General features: G+C 38.0%; 1 protein-coding gene across 4 annotated transcripts in view; it reads left to right on the top strand.

The window, feature by feature from the left end:
- Positions 1-19,335, top strand: part of zbtb46 (zinc finger and BTB domain containing 46) — a 91,859-nt gene that overhangs the window by 19,467 nt on the left and 53,057 nt on the right. For all 4 annotated transcript variants that reach the window (XM_060893666.1, XM_060893664.1, XM_060893665.1 and 1 more), the window contains exon 2: positions 1,430-2,400. In XM_060893666.1, the coding sequence (XP_060749649.1) occupies positions 1,461-2,400 (940 nt within the window). In that variant the 5' untranslated portion in view covers positions 1,430-1,460. The remainder of the gene's footprint in view (positions 1-1,429; positions 2,401-19,335) is intronic.

Here is a 19,335-nt window from a genome sequence, read left to right as displayed (position 1 = left end):
CCTATGTTGTCTGAAACCAGGGGTCTGTAGTGGTTCAGTGTTTAAGACTTTGGGTTACTGATCAGAGGCTCAAGGGTTCAAATCCCAGATCTGCCAAGCTGTTACTGTTACCCATGATAAAGACTCTTAATCCTCTTTGTACCATGGTTGACTAACTAATGTTACTAATTTACTCACTAATTTTACTAATGCTAAACTTTACCAAGAAATATATTTTATATTGTATAAACAAGTCAATAAATAATAATCAAAATCAATAAAAAGAATTTATAGAGCCACTGTTCCATAGCCAATGAAGATTGCATGCTTTGGCAGGCATGTCTCTGCTCTAATTCTTTATTTTTATTTTTTTAATATAAACTTATGGTGTTCTTAAATGATCATTTGCCCTCTTGGGAAATCATAATTCATTCAATGACCATTCATTAAATAATTTCATTTTGAATTGGGACAGAAGGATTTGGTGCGCTTAACGTACTTCTGAGTTTTAATTTCTGGACATGGAACTGACCCAAGCCACAATGGTTGCATAAGACACAAGGCAGTGTCCGTGCCAAGCCCATATAAATTGGCATCAGGAAAGGAATCTGGTGTAAACACTGTGCCAAATAAAATTTATAAACTTATTTTTATTATTATTCTCATTACAATTATTATTAACATTCATGTCAATTGATCCAATCCAGTCAAAATGCTTTAATGGGAAATGAAACAATGAAAGAAGCTCCTTTAGAGAAGAAAGAAGCTCCAAAAACAGCTCCTTTTAGAATCTGCAGTTATTAGCCTAATTGTGGAGAACTCTACTATTCAGCTAAATTTGCAAACAGTATCAAATCAATTATATATTTTTATGATTAGGTCACCCAAGACAAAGATTAATGCAGGTGTGAACAGGGACATTGATGGATATGCAAACATTCGAAAGAGCATAGAAAGATTGCCAGAAATGTTGAGGAATAAAAAAAATGCATAAACATAAAATAAAGTTAGTATATTTGAATGAACAATGGCTTCTTTTTAAAGCAGTCAACCCTTCAAACATTTGTTCCAGTAAAGAGAAATTAAAATGATACAGCATACAAAAATGTACAATTTATTATTCCAAATTTTTGCAATAGTTTGGGGAAAACCTTGCAAGTATGTGAAGGTCAAGGGGTCCATAAATGTTTGAATATGTAGTGCATTATATAGTCATCAAAAGTAATTTGTAAATCTTAAACAGATATTTAAAGCAGATGTTTTAGTTTAGTGTTTGTTTAGTGATGCAATGCATTTCTTTATTTATTTCCTTTAACATTTTTTATTATCTACACATGATTGTTTCTCCTCTATCTTTGTATTAGTTAATGCTGGTATTTCAGTAAATTGCTGCTGTGTTAGACTGTTGTGCTAACCACCATATATGGGTGCTTTTGTCTCTCTACTGCAGAAACTAGAAGAAACAGTCACTCAGTGAACCAATGAACAACCGTAAAGAAGACATGGAAATTGCATCACACTATCGGCAGCTTCTGCGTGAGCTTAATGAGCAACGGCAGCATGGCATCTTGTGCGATGCATGTGTAGTTGTGGAAGGTAAGATCTTCAAGGCACATAAGAATGTACTGCTAGGTAGTAGCCGCTACTTCAAGACACTCTACTGCCAGGTCAAGAAGGGAACAGAGCAACAGGCTACCATCACACACCTTGACATTGTGACAGCACAGGGATTCAAAACTATTCTGGACTTTATGTATTCTGCACACCTGGCACTCACCAGTAAGAATGTTATTGAGGTGATGTCTGCTGCCAGCTACCTGCAGATGACAGAGATTGTACAAGCATGTCATGGTTTCATCAGGGCAGCACTAGACATTAGCATTCGTTCTGAGCTGGCTGACATGGAGCTGGCCAATATTGAGATCAGTGGCATGGTTGGCATGGGAACGGGTTCCTCTGGAGGAGCCTCTGAAGCATTGGTTTCTATGATCTCAGCTCGCAGCTCCTCCCCATGGCTGGTACGACGTACCAGCCCTGCCAACTCATCAGGAGACTCAGCAATTGCCAGCTGCCATGAAAGTAGCAGCACCTATAGCAAGGATGAGCATGAGCCTAAGAGCCATGAGGACTCATGGCCAAATGACTATCGCTCACATCAAGTCAAAGAGGAGCAGGGATCACCATCCAATGCTCAGCATAGGACCAGCCAGGAGTCACATGGAACACCCTCAGAGCAGAGTAATGGAGGTGAAGGCTGGCAAACACAAACACCTGGTTCAAGACGTAGGAAGAACCGAAAAAACAAGGACACAGTCAGGCACATCATGCAACAGAATGAAGGCAGTAGTAGTGGAGGTTCTCCAATGCCTTCGATGATTTCCACGGCCAGCTGGAGCTACAACACACAGGCTGACATTCCAGGTAGGGCTGTAGACGTTGTAAAGTGTTCTCTAAAGACCAACATGTAAAGGAAAATGTTGCTTTGTAGGAAAGTGTAAGAACATATTTGGAGAATTAGTTCAGAGATGATGTAAAGACAAAGGAAAAAGGTATCTGCTCATTAATATCCAACAGACATTTGGGACAGCCGCATCAATATAAACACAAAAACTTGCTGTCATATTTAGGATTGAGAATATGCTGTTGTGGGGAGAGATTTGCATGTCAGGCGACTACTGGGGCTCGTAGTTATATAGATCATTAAAACTGAGGCAATTCTAATCTCTTGTGCATTTAAGTCTGTAAAATGGGCACACATACTTTTAAGGAATACAGGATAATTGAATTGACCTCAGTGTCAGAGTGAGGATTAAGGTGTTCGTGTGAGTGCTTGTCTGTGTGAACATGTTTTTATAACTTGCAGATGTCCCCATGTTAATGAAATGATCTGACAAGGATAGTAAGACAAAAGGGTGTGTTTGCACTCTATCTAAAGCCAGCATTTGGCAAGGTATAAAAGTGCTTTAAAGTTTCTATCAATGAATATACTGTATCAACACTGGTTTACTAGGTTACAGGCTTACCATCAACCTAAAACTCTGTCTTTTGAAGCTCTACTGAACATCTAGGGAAAGTCATGCCTTCTTTGAACCATTGTTGCATCACTCAGCTGTATGGTCTTGTCTTTATCAGAAATCATTTGAAGACTTTGGCAAGAAAGAATTAGTGTTGGGTCGATGGTGAGGTCAGAATTTGCACTGACATTAGTTTCTCAGGAGCTCTCGGTTGCACAATTATAAACTGTTGTAGAAATGACATTATTTACATTTACAGTATTGGGTTATTACAATAAGGATGGGTTTCCTTCTGAGTCTGTTCCTCTCAAGCTTTCTTCCACATATCATCTCAGGGAGTTTTTTATATATATATATGTGTGTGTGTGTGTGTGTGTGTGTGTGTGTGTGTGTGTGTGTGTGTGTGTGTGTGTGTGTGTGTGTGTGTGTGTGTGTGTGTGTGTGTATAGAAACAAACATGAGTACACCTTAAGTGATAACAGCTGTACATCATTTAACCATGCAAAGCCATTATTCATGATGTTCATGTTTTTGTATTTTGTAATAGAGCAGTCAAAATTTGGTTCTTTGAGTACAAATCTCTCATACTGACCACTGCACATTGAACATGGCTCCTCATGGCAAATAACTCTCTGAGAATTTAAGAATAAAATCTGTTGCTCTCCACAAAGATGGCCTAGGCTATAATAATATTGGTAACAACTTAAAACTTGAGTTGCAGTAATGTTGTCAGGGTCATACAGAGGTTTTCCAAGACTTTTTCCACTCGGAACTGGCCTTGCAAGGGTCGATTGAAGAATTTGAGTCCTTGTGCTGTGCGTCAGGTGCAATAGCTAGCTTCAAAAACAGATGCCTAAGTGCTGCCAGCATTGATTTGGAGGTTGCAGAATTGGAAATTCAGCTTGTGAGTTCTCAACCCATGCAGTTATGGTGAATTCCATGAAAGATTAAGGCAGTGGTGGGCAACGATGGTGCTCACACAAAATATTGACACATTACACACTATGTGAACATGTCAAAACTGTATCCACTCACTTTTGTTGGCAGTTATTTAGCCAATAATGGCTGTATGTGGAGTTATTTTTAAAGGACAGTAAATCTATATGGCCATACAGGATGCACTTTGACTACTCTAAATTAGTATATCTAATTTTCATATCTATTTCGTTGCTCATCGTGATGTTTTGGGGTGATGTACAGTGCCATTTGACTTCCGAAAATTATGTGTATTATGGCATCCAAAGAGTTAAATTTTGGTCTCATCTGACTAGACTAAATTCTCCCAATAGTTCAGGCAATACTTAAGGAAATAATTCCTTAATTCCATTTGGTTTTTCTAAAGCACTCCACAAGGAGGCCAACAGTTGTTATTGCACCAGCTGATAATAATTTCCACTGACAAGGGGCAGGATTGGTTTCTAATTACTGATTATTTTCTGTTTTGTATGTAACCCAGTTTCCTGAGAAGGAAACAAGATGCTGCTTCAAAGCTGATGCTATTGGAATGCTTATTTGAGCTTGGATAGGACATATAATGAAGGGAATATGATCCAGCAAGTCCATTTAAGGGTATCTATGTCACATTACTCCTCATTACTGAGGAGGACTTATGCCACAAGCTCGTGGGGTGGACATATGGGCAAAGCAGCTGCTGCCTCACATGTTCTGCTGACTCATGGAGCGGAGGACAGTAGGTCTATAGGAGGACAGGACATCCGGCATCTTCAGTACGTTGGGGAGATATCCCTCCCTGGGGTGCAGAATAACCTTGGACATTCTGGGATCAAATTCTAGGCAGGTGGGGGTGACTGAGATGCCTGCAGGTCTTCCAGTCTTTTGAGGGCGGCCAAGGCTAAGAGCAGAGCCTTAAGAGTCAGAGGCTGACTCCATGGGCTGAAAGTGGGCTTTCAGGAGACACTCCAGGACTACAGAGAAGACCAGGATTGAAGGTTCGGCCTGCAGTATGGTCTCCACCATTTGGCACCACACACAAAACGAGAGACCAGGGGTGCCTACCCAAGGAGACCAAGAGGACTGGTTCATAGTTTGCAGCAATGGCAGACACGTACACCTTTTAAAGTAGAGGGAGAAAGGTCCCGAGAAAAGTGAGACTGCACTGTATCGACCAGGGACTGAACTGGACCCTGACAGTGTTCATTGCACCAGAGGCGGAAAAGCTTCTACAGGGACCAGACTCAGAGCTTCCACATTTCCCCCTGAGCCTGAGAGAGAATATTTCCTGAAGGGGATCTCTAATGGAGTGCCGTCTGTGAAGGAGTCTAGGTTTGTGAACGAACCTCGAGTTGGCCAACAGGGACTCGATTGTGGCACACTCTGGCTAGGACTTCTGGGAGCAGAGCTACTGTGGTAAAGGAGTACAGGCAGAGCCTCGACCTCATCTGTAGTTGAGGGGCCGGATGAGAGATGGAATACCATAGTGGACAGTGGGTCGAGTCTATTGTCTCGTTGCCCGATTGTACCCTTGCCAGTGATTGATCTGCATGGTCAGCCAGTCCCATGGGATTGTTGTGAATGAAGCCGCCCGGAGACTGTCATGCCTTCTGTATGGTCCGGTCTTTATAAAACGGTCTTTAAAAAACAGTGTTTTACATGCACAGTGCCAAGAGAGGCATTGTCTATAAGTAGGCTGACTTAAAGTCAGTAAAATAATAATAAAAACAATAATTTAATAGTGGTATCCAAAACATTCAATTTAATTAAAATATTATATTATAAAAAACATTTTAAAATATCAATGAACATGTATAATAAGCAGTAATAAATAGATATTTAAAATACATCAATAACACAGATAAACATCGATAAAATCATAGTTAAAGGGATAGTTCACCCAAAAAATAAAATTAATAAAGTTCAAATTATCGTTTCACTACGTTATACGGCATGTTTACGTATAATAACAAGGCAAAAAGCCAGCCAGCTTGCTTAAAGTGATGAGCATGACGGTTAAACATAACGGTTTGCCTTGACATTGTAAGATACAATCCTATCTTATCTGCAGTGCACAGGGTTTAGTCCGCGTTGCAGTGGATTGTCTTGCGCTAAATTCCTGTCCTCAGACGAGCACCAGAACTAGCAGGGGTCAAGATTTTTTTTCTTTGGGCCCCACGAAAATCACTTTAGATATCACTTTAAGACGTGTTGATTCGTTGCGACTCTTAATCTTGAGGAGAAATATGCTGCGCAGCTCTCCCGCGGAGTGACGAAGAGGTGGAGTTACGAGATTTCTCAGACAGTTGAAGTGTCCAATGGAGTTATGAGATTTGTGTTCAAGCTATTTTCAAAACTTTAGATTGGTTAATAACTTATATATATATATATATATATATATATATATATATATATATATATATATATATATATATATATATATATATATATATATATACGTGTGTATATATGTGTATATATATAGTATAGTATATAGTTTATTATTAATTTTAAACTTTAATTGTATATATTCACATTTTTATTCTTATTTTTTCTTATTATTATTAATATATATTTATTTCTTTTTCTCTCTCTTCTGTTTCTATACTTCTGTAAAGCTGGTTTGAGACAACGGGAAATTGTTAAAAGCGCTTATACCATTAAATTGAATTGAAATGTTTCGACACCTTGGAGGTGATGAAAGCCTGCACCCCTGAGTCAAAGCTGGAATGGCCTCGTTTGAAACAGACCCAAAGAGATAACATTGGCTGCTGCCTCACTCTGCATCTTTGCATCAGAGAGTCTTTGGCCTAGTAGAATAACTTCCACTGCAGTTAAATCCCAAACTACCACAACTAGGCAACTAGAAATGTGGTTAACTGAGAAGGAGAAAGCACACACTTCTCTGGGTTCAACCTAAGGCCTAGAGACCTCATAGGTAAACACAGCATCTCAATGACTGGAGCCTTCGACTGGGCCAGAATGAGCCAGTCCAGGTAATTCCGTACATGGATCCCCGGCAGATGCATTTGTGCCAGGGCAGCATCCATGTGTGTTGTAAATAGGGGTGATCGGACTAGACCAAATGGAATAACACAATACTAAGCTTCACCCCTGAAAGCAAACTTGAGGAACCTGCTGTGCTCTGGCAGAATGCCTATGTGAAAGTAGGCATCTTTGAGGTCTATTGTCACAAACCAGTCCTTGGACCTGATCTGCAATGCAATAAGCTTGAGCGTCATCATCTTGATGCTCATCTTGTCACCTGCAGTTCCAAAATTGGATGCAGCCCCGCTATCTTTCTTGGAAACAACAAAATACCAGCTGTAAAAGCCAGAGTCTCAATCTGGGACAGTCTTATGGCCCTTTTCCTCAGAAGCAAGAGAAGCTCCTCTTGGAGAAATGTGGCCTAGTGTTTGACAATGCTCATGGGCAACACAACCTGAAACTGTGGAGGACAGGAGGTGAACTGGATCCTGTATACTTTAAGTACGGTATCTAGGACCCACTGAGACACACCTCTAGAGGTTCCCACACTGTTCCCACATTGTCTGAACGTGGTGCCAACTCATGCTTGATCCCCCTTTCACCCTGAAACAGTGAAACAGGGAGGTACTGACCCAGGTTATAGATCTTTGCAATGAAAGAGAGCGTAAGTAGACCCCGCTGACCCCCCAAAATACAGGAGGCAGCAGGCCAAGAAGTAGGGGAAGCTGCCCTGGGAAAGACTCTCCTAGGAATCCTAGCCCTTGGGTGTAAGGTCCTTATTTGCCTGACACGTATGGGCCTAGGCATGTTGACCGGTTGCCCTAGAGAAAACTGAGCACTTCCTGAAGACAAAGTAGCTGGATGAATGTGGTGTAGGTGCCTTTATATGGACTTGCTGGTGCGCATTCACTTCATCACGTGTCCAACCAATTAAATTGCCATGTGCGCAAACAGAGCTTAGGACACAACTTCCTCAAAAATGCGTTCCCATAGCATCAGCCTTGATGCAGCGTCAAGGTGCCTCAAAAGGGAACTCCAATTTCTGAACTTATTTGTTTTGCTTTGTATGATTGTTTTAGTTGGGTTGTTGGTGTACATTTCATGTCAACAACACCTTAAGAAATAGATTTATTGAGAAAAACGGTGGCGTGTAGCTAATAATGGTAGCTAATATGCTTCTTTGCTTCATTATTATTATTCACCCATTCACCAAATTCCTTGTTCATGTAAACCTATGGTACTTGGCAGTAAAAGTTAATCTGATTCTGATTACACAATGCATGAATTAAATTCTCCTTCTACTTAGTGACATGATGGAAGTGTTTGGGGTCATGTAACATTGTATGTGCAATGACTTTGGGTGGTGCGACAGGTGTTGCAATCACTGGCCAATCAATTAATATATTACACTAAACAAATGGGATGTGTTGTGTATTCTATATCATTCTTTGTTGCCTAAAATTCACATTAATATAAAATGATGGTGCATACTTAATCCCTCAAACTAAACTTGATCTGTGATGCTAAATTGCAAAGGATTTTATACCTAAATGGTGTTACCATGCCAATATTATCAATTAGCATATCTTACTAATGTAGGTTTCTACTTTGAAGATAGAGGTTAAATAAAACAGTAGATAAAACACTATGTGTATCAGTGGGGACATATCCTGAGCAGAAAAAATGTCTAAATCTGGTGCTGCTGTTGTGTGGGTGGGTTTTATCTTCTACTTCAGATGTTCCTTTGTCATAGGGCCAAATTTATGTGGAAATCTTCTAAGCTCTTGTATTACTACTCTCAATGCAAGCGTGCTTTTCAATTTACTCTAAAGAATCAAACCAATTCTGATTGACTTTTAAAATTCCATTTCAGCAGCAATTAACTGTACAAAGTACAGTAAATTTCTGATATGCTCAAAATATACAAAGATAATACACAAAAACAATAACTGGGCAGGCAATGCCAGTTAAATAAAAAATCTATTATTTAATACTAAAACAGAGATTAAAGTCCTATATTAATGAAATATTAACTTTACAATTTAACTGATTCATTACAAATGTTAAATTCTAATCAGTTTTCTAATTGTTTTCAAATCAATTTTTAATTATAAAAAATTCTGATATAAAAATACTGCTGTGATTCCATTAAAAGTGTATTGTCAAAATATTATATCAGTATAATTGGTCATCTTGCTCAGTCATTTTTATTATTAAAAAATGTAGGTTACACTTAACTTTGGGGGAAAAAAAACAAAAAAAAACAAAAAACAAACATAAGAGCATATTTTTCCTTACGTAGGCCACTTCACATATAAGTGAATATGGCAACCAGGTCTGGTCCCATTTTAAAGGTGAATTTAAATGTCAGATTGCTCCATGCCATCTTGTGGTCTATCAAATTCTAGAATTCTATTTTAAATTCTGTTTAATTCCAAAATATCCCCTTAAAAAAACGAATTGACTTGTCTTCAGGGTCATTTCAGTGTTACATATTTCAACAAGTTTAACCATAACCTTGTTTATTGTTGAAAAATGAGATGAACACTGGTGTACATAAACATAAGATCACCATCGTTTCCTCATGTGGCCAATCCACATGGTTTCTCATACCTCATGAACCACTCTTTCACAGTTTGAGCCAGATGAATCATTGTCATTGTCATCTTTTGCATTATATGGAATATGCCTGTTGAACTGAAGCATAACACTGCCCTCACAGGCTTGCACGGTAGGCACTATGTATGTTAGGTTTAATCACTTCCACATTCACATCTTTTTTTATCCTGTTTCACCCTTCATCCTGGAACAGGGTAAATCTAGACTCATCAGACCACATGACCTTTTTCCAATGCTTCAGAGTCCAATATTTATGTTCGCTATCAAACTGAAACCTTTTGCCTCATTGATTAAGTGGTATTCTTAAGGCAACACAGCTGTTTTCTCCCAGTCCCTTATGTTCTCTTTGCATTGTGGGTGTGGAAATGCTCTTAATTTCACCAATAAACCTAGCCATGAGTTGTGCTGTTTTTTTTAATGATTCGATTTTGCCAAAAGTTCTCTGATTGCGATCAGATTTTTTTTTTTTTTTATAAGCACATTTCTTCCTTAAAGATGATGGTTTACCACTGTCCTTCCAGGTTCTAATAATGCATTGGACAGTTCTTAACCCAATATTAGTAGTTTTAACAATATACTTAATTGTTTGCTTTGCATGATGCAGGTGAATAATTTGACCCTTCTGAAACTCTAGCATCCTTTCCATGACCTCATGCTATATCTTTAAGTATAAACATTGTTACAAGGACCAAGGGTAGCACAGTGTTTGTTCTGGCATGATATACAGTGCAATTATGCCATTTTTTCTGTTGGCACTTCATGATATTTTAAATGAACTCCTCACCAATTTATTTAAGGGAATTTAACTGTTAACTTGAGACGATTTTAGTGTATATGTGAAGAAAATGAAAACCTCTGCAATCTGCTGGATATGAACAAATTAATGTGTTTACCAAGAAGAGTCACTTTACCATAGATATATACACTAGATGTCGCCTTGGGGTCCTAAAAATGCGTCAAAACCGCCGCCATCTTTGTATGGTGCTCCTTTACCTCAAATGCATGGACGATGCCGGACTTCTGTGCTGCATATGGTTGTTCAAATGAAAGAAATGTAAAAACCAGACAGCAAGGGATTACATTTCACAAGTGAGAATGTGTTTTATGATATTGAATGTTAAGAAATTATATTTCTTGTTCCATTGGTTTGTTTTAGTCCTTGGTTAACGACCGCAGCTAATCCATGCTAGATACTCATTCGTTTTTGACAGTTAGGAAAACAATGTTTATAGATTCCGAAGCTCTTAATAAGGAAATTAAAAATTGACCCATGCTTTTTTGCTTAAAGGTAAAGACCCAACTTTATGTATGTTTTGTAAGATTCTCTTATCTGTCAAACATATTTTATTAGATTGTCCTGGACTTAACACAAGCAGAATGCTCTTTTATCAAGTTACTTCACTTACATATTGAGACTCAAGATGGCATAGACAACCATCACTTTAGCTTAATGTCACTGGTTGTTTGTGCCTTTCATAAATTGAGACAACCCCATTTTGCAAAGATTCATACTCTGCAACTGCAGAGCAAACGTGTCAGGAAGAAACTCTGTAAGGTCGTGTTGTTGCAGGGATACTGAACACTTTTTTTTTTAAATAGTTAACTTAGCTGACAGTCCTGGAAGGATGTCACCAGTTAGGTTGGCAGTTCAGCCTCAAAGTCAAACTTTGTGGGGTTTTTTGGTTTATATGACTTTACTTATTTAATGTTGCAAAAATATTGCGGGAAAAGAATAAATAAAAGATTGAACAGTCTTTGGCACCTCAACTATCTAACTTTCACATTATGTTCTCAAATTTGTGATTTGCTTCCACCTGCAAATTGCTTTGTGCATCATATTTAATTAACCAATACATTTTAAATGTTTAAATTAACATGTATAGTCACATCATTGTAGCAGTGTTGCATGCAGTAGGCTATAAGGTAAGTAGTGATTGTTCATTTGAAGTTTTACTCAAGTGGAAGAATGTAACTAATAAACTTACACCTACTAGCACTATGCATTATATTGTGAAAAAGTAGATTATCTTAATATCAAAACCTTAAATTTTCTCTGGACTTAATGATAAATACATGTCTGACCTTTGGAACGACCAAAAAAAACTAGAAAATGGCATTCATGACAATTTATGTTGATTTTTATTTCTTTGCCTACATTGACGCTAATGCATTAAGAGGAGGGGGTCCCCTGTACCAAGATGGTGGCTCAGTTGACGCATTCGTTCCAATGTACTGCCGTATACAGGGCGAAATCTAGTGTATATATCTATGTTACTTTACAAGATGGTTTACCTGATTTATTAATATCAGAATCAGAATACATTATTAATCCTCAGGGGAAAATTGGGTTCATTACCACAGCTCCAAGTCATCAAAATAAGAATATAAAAATAGAGATTTGTATACAAAAAATGTAAATAAAACTAGGATTAAGTTATGTTTTTGTAGATGGTTCTGCTCACAGCATATGACAGCTATCCACTGTAGTCCTGTACTCACTCTCCTCACCACTGCTGATGCAACCAACTATATCTGTGTCATCAGAAAATTTCTGAAGATGGCAGGACTCAGTACAGTAGCTAAAGTCTGCAGTGTACAGGGTGAAGAGAAAAGAAGACATGTATATATACTCTGGTCTGCCAGTAAGGTAGTTAACAATCCAGGACACGAGGGAAGCATTCACCTGCACCACTGTCAGCTTCTTACCCAATAGAGCTGGACAAATGGTGTTAAAGGCACTGGAGAAGTCAAAGAACATGACTCCCACAGTGCTTGCCACCCTATCCAGGTGAGTGTAGGATCGGTTTAGCAGGTAGATGATAGCACACTCAACTCCCAGGTGGAGCTGGTAGGTGAACTTAAGGGGGTTTGTAAATGGCTCAACCATGGGCCTGAGCTTTTCCAGCACTAGTCTCTTTAAGATCTTCATAATATGGGACATTGGCGCCACAGGCCTGTAGTTCTTAAGGGTCACTTGGGCATGATGTCTTTGGAACAGGGACAAGGCAGGACATCTTCCATAACAGTGGTTCCTTCTCCAATCTCAGGCTGATGGTGAAGTACACGATAGAGCTGGGGGGCACAGGCTTTGAGCACCTCAGTGGTAGATCTTATTAGGGCCTGCAGCCTTGCTGGAGTGAAGCTGCCTCAGCTGTATTCTAACATGGTCAGGCGTGAACGGCACAGTGGAGGGGCGAGATGTGGTAGTAGAGGACGGTGTGGAGCTGTGAAGAGGAGGAGGGGTGAAGAATGTAAAGGCTGTAGGCAGGCAGGGGTTCTCTGAGGAGGAAGAGGTATAGAGAATTAAGTGACAGAGGAATCATGGGGGATGGGCATGGACATCATCAAATCTGTTGAACGGATTAAGTTTGCTGGCCCTACCTACACCACAATGTTTGATTTCTTGATACCACATTTTTTATTTATCATATAATTAAAAAGTATTTTTCTTTAATCAGTGACAAGTTCAAGAGACAATATCTAGGGATGCCTCCCTCCTTTTCTCTTTCCACTCTTGATGCCATCCAGTTTGGCCCGAAAAGTCTGAAAGCCCTTGAGGGAGATGTTATGATCCGGTATGTCCTTGTGGAACCATGTGTCCATAAAGCACATGATTGTACATTCCTGGTAATCTGTCTGGCATCTAACTACTGTAGCTCTGTCAGCTCCTCCACCATTTTGTTAACCAGAGATCTCACATTGTCTATAATAAGAGAGACACAGCTTGAATCTCCTCTTCTCCATAAGTCTCTCCCATCTCGACCTATCTCTTTTCCCCACATTTTCTTTTTTCAGTGAATCAGAATTGTAGTGTGTATATATGACTATGACATGAATTTCCATATGAAAATATATCAGTGGCTGCACAATAAACATTGTAGTTGCACTTTAATGAACAAACACAAAAAGAATATACCTAAATCTGTACCTAAATGTAAATCTGTAAATTACTCAATAAAAAGTACTGAATCACAGTTATACCTTATACTTCTCAGTTATGTTTTTCATGTTGCTTGCAGTAGCAACATGAGGATTGGTCATCTTATGTAGTGTGCTTTATATCTCAATAAGATAACACAAGAAATGTTTTAACAATAAACAAGGTTATGCTTAAACCTATTGTCCTTTTATGTAACCCATTAGTTATTTAATTAATGCGAGTCCATTTGTTTAGACAGATATTTCAGAATTAGGAAATTGGGTAATAGGCCAGAGGAATTGACTGTTTTGAAATTCTTCTTCTTGTCTTGATAATTTGGGGGATTATTTGGGGTTTTCTAATTTGCATAGCCTGAATCTTTGATAGTAGTATAATGGGTGCTTACATTTTTCCACGTAAAGCTGGCCCCTTGACTGGGAAACATAACCTGACTGGCCCACCCACACAACTACAGCAGCAGAATCAGACAAGAACTACCAGAACAGACACGTTCAATTCACAGTGATATATACTATTGTTGATGTGAATTACATTTTGTTCATTAGGAATGTGGGTATTTTTAACATTAGGAAAGTTTGTATTAGTGAGTTTTGTGAATAATAGACAGTATCATAATTGCTAATGTACATATTTTAAGTGTTTCTGTGAGGAGATGGGGAGTCAAATTGTTACTTTTGTCATGTGTTATAATGGTTTTCTCTCTACTCAGGATATGTCCCCACTGATATACATAATGTTTTTCATCTCACTTCTCTTCCTCAAAGTAGAAACTAACATTACAATGTCCTTCCCCTTTGCCTTTTCATAGAATATGGCACAAATCTTAAAAATAACTACTTGTCAATTTCAAGGTGGATGGTGGGTTTGAACAGTTGGGAGAGGGGGTGGACCTAGCAGCATATGAAAAACCTATTTGAACCACTTAGTTAATAGTCTACTAATGAAATAGCCTAATTACTGTCACCAGGGGCTGTCTCAAAGAGTGGGCAAGTGGGGCTGTCTCCCAGGGCCCCACACAGACTATGCATCAGCTAAAATTATAGTAACATTGAGTAGAAAATGGATTTTTGAGGTAAAAGTCTGTAATCAGCATGACAATTTGAAAGTTGCCACTGAGGACCTCAACAAATGTTTTTGGGGACAGAAGATTTTGCCATTGTTGCACTAGTGTTGCTCAGGATGCATTCTGGATATTTTTTTAATGTTGCTCAGGATGCAATAGTGAATTTTTGTACAAAAACTTTGCTTTAACCAGGGAGAGGCAAAGGAGCTTTATCATTTTAATGGTATATTTAACGGTTTGTATATTTGTCCCCAGAAGTGTGGTTATTATAATAGCCAGAGGTGGAGGGACAGAAAATTTGAAAAGGGTTGTTTTAAAGGCTTTGTGATTGTGATAGTTAGGTGTACAAACACTTTTGGTTATATGATGTATCAAGTTATCTAGCATGATGAATTTAGTTATTTATTACCCCTTTTAATATAAACATACATAATATAGCAAGACATATGCCTGAGTGTGTGGTCTAAGGTATTACTATTAAAAGTAAGTTTAAGAATTTAGGAAAAAAAATTATGAAGGATCAAGTTACTGATTCGGGGGCACGGTGACTTAGTGGTTAGCACGTTCGCCTCACACCTCCAGGGTCGGGGTTCGATTCCCGCCTCCACCTTGTGTGTGTGGAGTTTGCATGTTCTCCCCATGCCTTGGGGGTTTCCTCCGGGTACTCCGGTTTCCTCCCCCGGTCCAAAGACATGCATGGTAGGTGGATTGGCATCTCTGGAAAATTGTCCGTAGTGTAAGAAGCGGATAAGCGGTAGAAAATGAAAACGTTATAAAAAAAGGATGTGCATAAAGATTTACAAAAAACAAACAGTAATTGTACATTAATTCTGGATGTGCAAAGTGAACAGTGCAAATGTTCCATTAAATATTTCATTACAACTGAAAAATTAACTGTACTTTAGAGCAGGATATTCAAAAGTGGATTAGTGCAAATGCTCACAGTTTGACGTAGGAAGGTACATTATAGCAGTTAGAATTGTGAGCATTAATGAAATGTATATGAATAGTGGGTGGTTTTGTTTGTTAGTGTCTAAGGTGGCCACGACCATGATGGGTCCTGGATATCATTGAAACTTAAATTTTATGCCAAAAATAAAGACTTTTTGGACCGCAGCCCTTTGCCTGAGGGGAGTTTGGTAGATTGTAGCCAATCACCTTCTCAGCAGACCGAATGACACCCTGCATTTTGCTTTTGTCTTTGGTAGTGGCAGCAGTGTACCAAATGGTGATTGAGGAGGTGAGTATAGACTCAATAATGGAGGTGTAGAAGTGTACCATTATTGTCTTTGGTTGGTTGATCTTTTTTAGCTGCTGCAGAAAGTACATCTGCTGCTGCACTTTTTTAACCAGAGAATTTATGTTCAGCTCCCACTTGAGGTCCTGGGTGGTGATGATTCCCAGATAATGGAATTTGTCCACAGTTTCAACTGGTGAGTAAGACAGAATGACAGGAGTAGGTGGGGCTGTGTTCTTTTTAAAATCTTCCACCATCTCCATTGTTTTATCACTGTTGAGCTTCAGGTTGTTCCTGATGCACCAGGTCACCAGGTGAGCAGGTCTCCCTCCTGTGAGCAGATTCATACCACTCAGAGATGAGCCCAATGAGGGTGGTGTCATCTGCAAACTTCAAAAGTTTGATGCACTGGTGATTGGAGATGCAGCTGTTGGTATATACAGTGGAGGATTAAGTGGATTTCCATGTTGATTGCATCATCTACAGACCTGTTGGCTCTGTTTTAATAGGCAAAACAAGACAAAACAAAGGGCAGGAGAAATGTGTATGACTTAGTAATTACTCATTAGTTAATAGTGAATTCCTAATAACATATTTACTGAAAAAAGCATCCCTTAGTAATAGGAGTAAGATGAGTGCTAATGATGAAATATTCAGTTGATCCTGCAAAGTTAACTGTAAGTTGCGAAACAGTACTGCACAATGTTTAATTTTAAGTTTTATGCATTTATTTCTTAGAGCTACACATTGTTAATTTTTGTGCTCTTCTGTTTCTTGAGGAAGAGAATTTCTCAGCAGTCTTCCTACAAAAATGATCTTCTGATACCTTCTCTCTCCTTATTTCTTGTACTCAGTCTGTTTCTCTGTTATGCCTGTTCAAGCCCAACAGTTTATTTTTTTTCTGCCAGAAAGGTTTTTTTTGTTGCACTTTACATTTTTTGCCACTTCTTGCACTTTTACACACTCACACTACAAGCAACAGTCTGAATGAATATCAAATATTCAGTGGTATTCACAGTGGAGTTTTCCGTGTATCTCTTTATCTTAACATTTTTAATTTGTTTGTTTTATCAGTTGTTACAGTTGTGTACAAACCCCCCTTTCCACAACAAATAATCAAACATTACAGAGGTATTGCAACTTACAGAGACATAATTTTTCTCTGCCTCCCTCTGCCAGGTTGTAGCCACTACTACCTGGAATAGCTCAAGGAATGAGCAGCAAACAAAGTTGATGGAGGAAGCTGGCAGCCCCATCTTATAGCTCTAGCTTGCACCTGTGTTGTGTTGGCATCTTTGTTCAGTAAGGTGACCATGGATGGCAGCCAAGATCAGGGCCCAGGTGGATGACATGTCCAGGTGGCATTTGCCAAACATAGGAGGAGCCTTTTAAGAAACACATAGGCCCATTTTTATTAAGGGTGTGTAGAATCAAGCTTCATTCAAGCAAACCAAATGACAAATTATAGCTCTCCCTTTTGTTTTCAATAAATTTTCTATTTGATTGTTGGTATACACATATAAAATGAAAGCTGTAAATATGTAAATTATAATGGTGAATTTTAAATTGATCATTATGGTTTGGCAAAAATTAATTAATAACAACAATCAAATAGAAAATTTATTGAAAACAAAAGGGAGAGCTATGTGTATGTCTATGTATGTATGTATCTATGTATGTATACATAGGATACATAGGACATTTGGATATAAGTTCTCCAAGATGTTTGGAACAACCTACCAGCCGAGTTCCTTCAAAAACTGTATGCAGGTGTACCTAGAAGAATTGCTACTGTTTTGAAGGCAAAGGGTGGTCACACCAAATATTGATTTGATTTAGATTTCTCTTTTGTTCATTCACTGCATTATGTTCATTTATGAAAATAAATGTTTAACACTTACATTTTTGAAAGCATATATATATATATATATATATATATATATATATATATATATATATATATATATATATATATATATACATACACACATATATATATATATATATATATATATATATATATATATATATATATATATACATATACATACACACATATACATACACACATATATATACATACACATATATATATATACGTATACACACATACATATATATATATATATATATATATATATATATATATATATATATATATATATATATATATATATATATATATATATACATACACACATATATATACATACACATATATATATACATACACACATACATATATATATATATATATATATATATATATATATATATATATATATAATTTTATTAATAATAAATAATTATATATATACACATTACATATATATATACATACATTATTATATATATACAATTTTTTTTTTATTGCTGTATGATTTATAGATCTAGAATATTATTCTGTAAATGGTTGTAATAGTGCAAAATGAATGTGTTTTCACCTGTCACAAACATGTGAGTTGTTGTACAATGTTATTGCAAATGATAGGAATGACCTCCTGTGACGTTCTCTGTGACAGCGAATCTGACTGGGTCTTTTGGAGCTCCGCTGGTGAGATGAATTGCAATTAGTGATGATTTTGTTGAGTGAACTCCTGTTACTTACTGACACAAATATCTCCAGTTTGTGTCCAATGATGGATCCAGCCTTGTGAATTAGCTTATTAGCTGCTCTTCTGGCTACACCCAACTCCATTGAGCCACAGCCTTCTCTCTACCTTCAACAAGACATTATCAGGGACGTCAGAGTTTAAGGCATGATGATATTAAGACAACTAGATCAATCTGGTCTTTAGTTTCTCAGAAAGAAACCTGACCGCACTGTAAACCATGGTGAGCTAGCAATGCTAGGCAGCTTGCCTAGCTCTGCGCCTGGTAAGAGAAGTTCTTACCGCCTCAAAATTCCCTAAGAAAAACTGCCTGTTCAACACACGCTTACTCTCCAATAAGGCCTGTCTGATCCAGGATCTTGTGGATGATTACAAGTTTGATGACTTCTGCTTGGTCGAGACCTGGCAGCAACAAGATGACTTTTTGGAGATGAATCAAGCGTTTTTTTTTCCTTCATACTTTACAATGGTACTTAGAAGTCATATTTTATGACTCTGTCCACATAAACTACCGTCAGTTGCTTTGCAAATCAGCGGTTCTACACCAACTATACTTGCTGTTGTTTATCGACCGCCAAAATATTGGAGGGTGTTCTTAAATGATCTTTCTGCATTTTTAACGTCTCTTAGTATACTTCCCCCTAATATTATACATTTGGCTGATTTTAACATTCATGTGGATAATGGCAATGATACTGGTTGACTTGTTGGTTGTTTGGGTATTACACCACTGTACTCTGTCGCAACGAAGGGGGTTTTTACACCTGGTCACTTCATGCGTTTTCTGTGATCCGATAGCTATCCGATCGTAAAAAGTCCAGGTGTAAATGCCCTTCGAAACGGTTTCGAGACTAATATAAATCCGATCGCTCAAACCACTTCAGGAGGTGGTCTGGGACACATTTCAGATGAAACTGGACAGGTGTAAATGA

Source organism: Tachysurus vachellii, chromosome 19 (assembly GCF_030014155.1).
Source record: "Tachysurus vachellii isolate PV-2020 chromosome 19, HZAU_Pvac_v1, whole genome shotgun sequence".
In the NCBI taxonomy this organism is placed as follows: domain Eukaryota; kingdom Metazoa; phylum Chordata; class Actinopteri; order Siluriformes; family Bagridae; genus Tachysurus; species Tachysurus vachellii.
The sequence above is the reverse complement of the archived record's forward strand: the minus strand, read 5'-3'. Positions and strand labels throughout refer to the sequence as shown.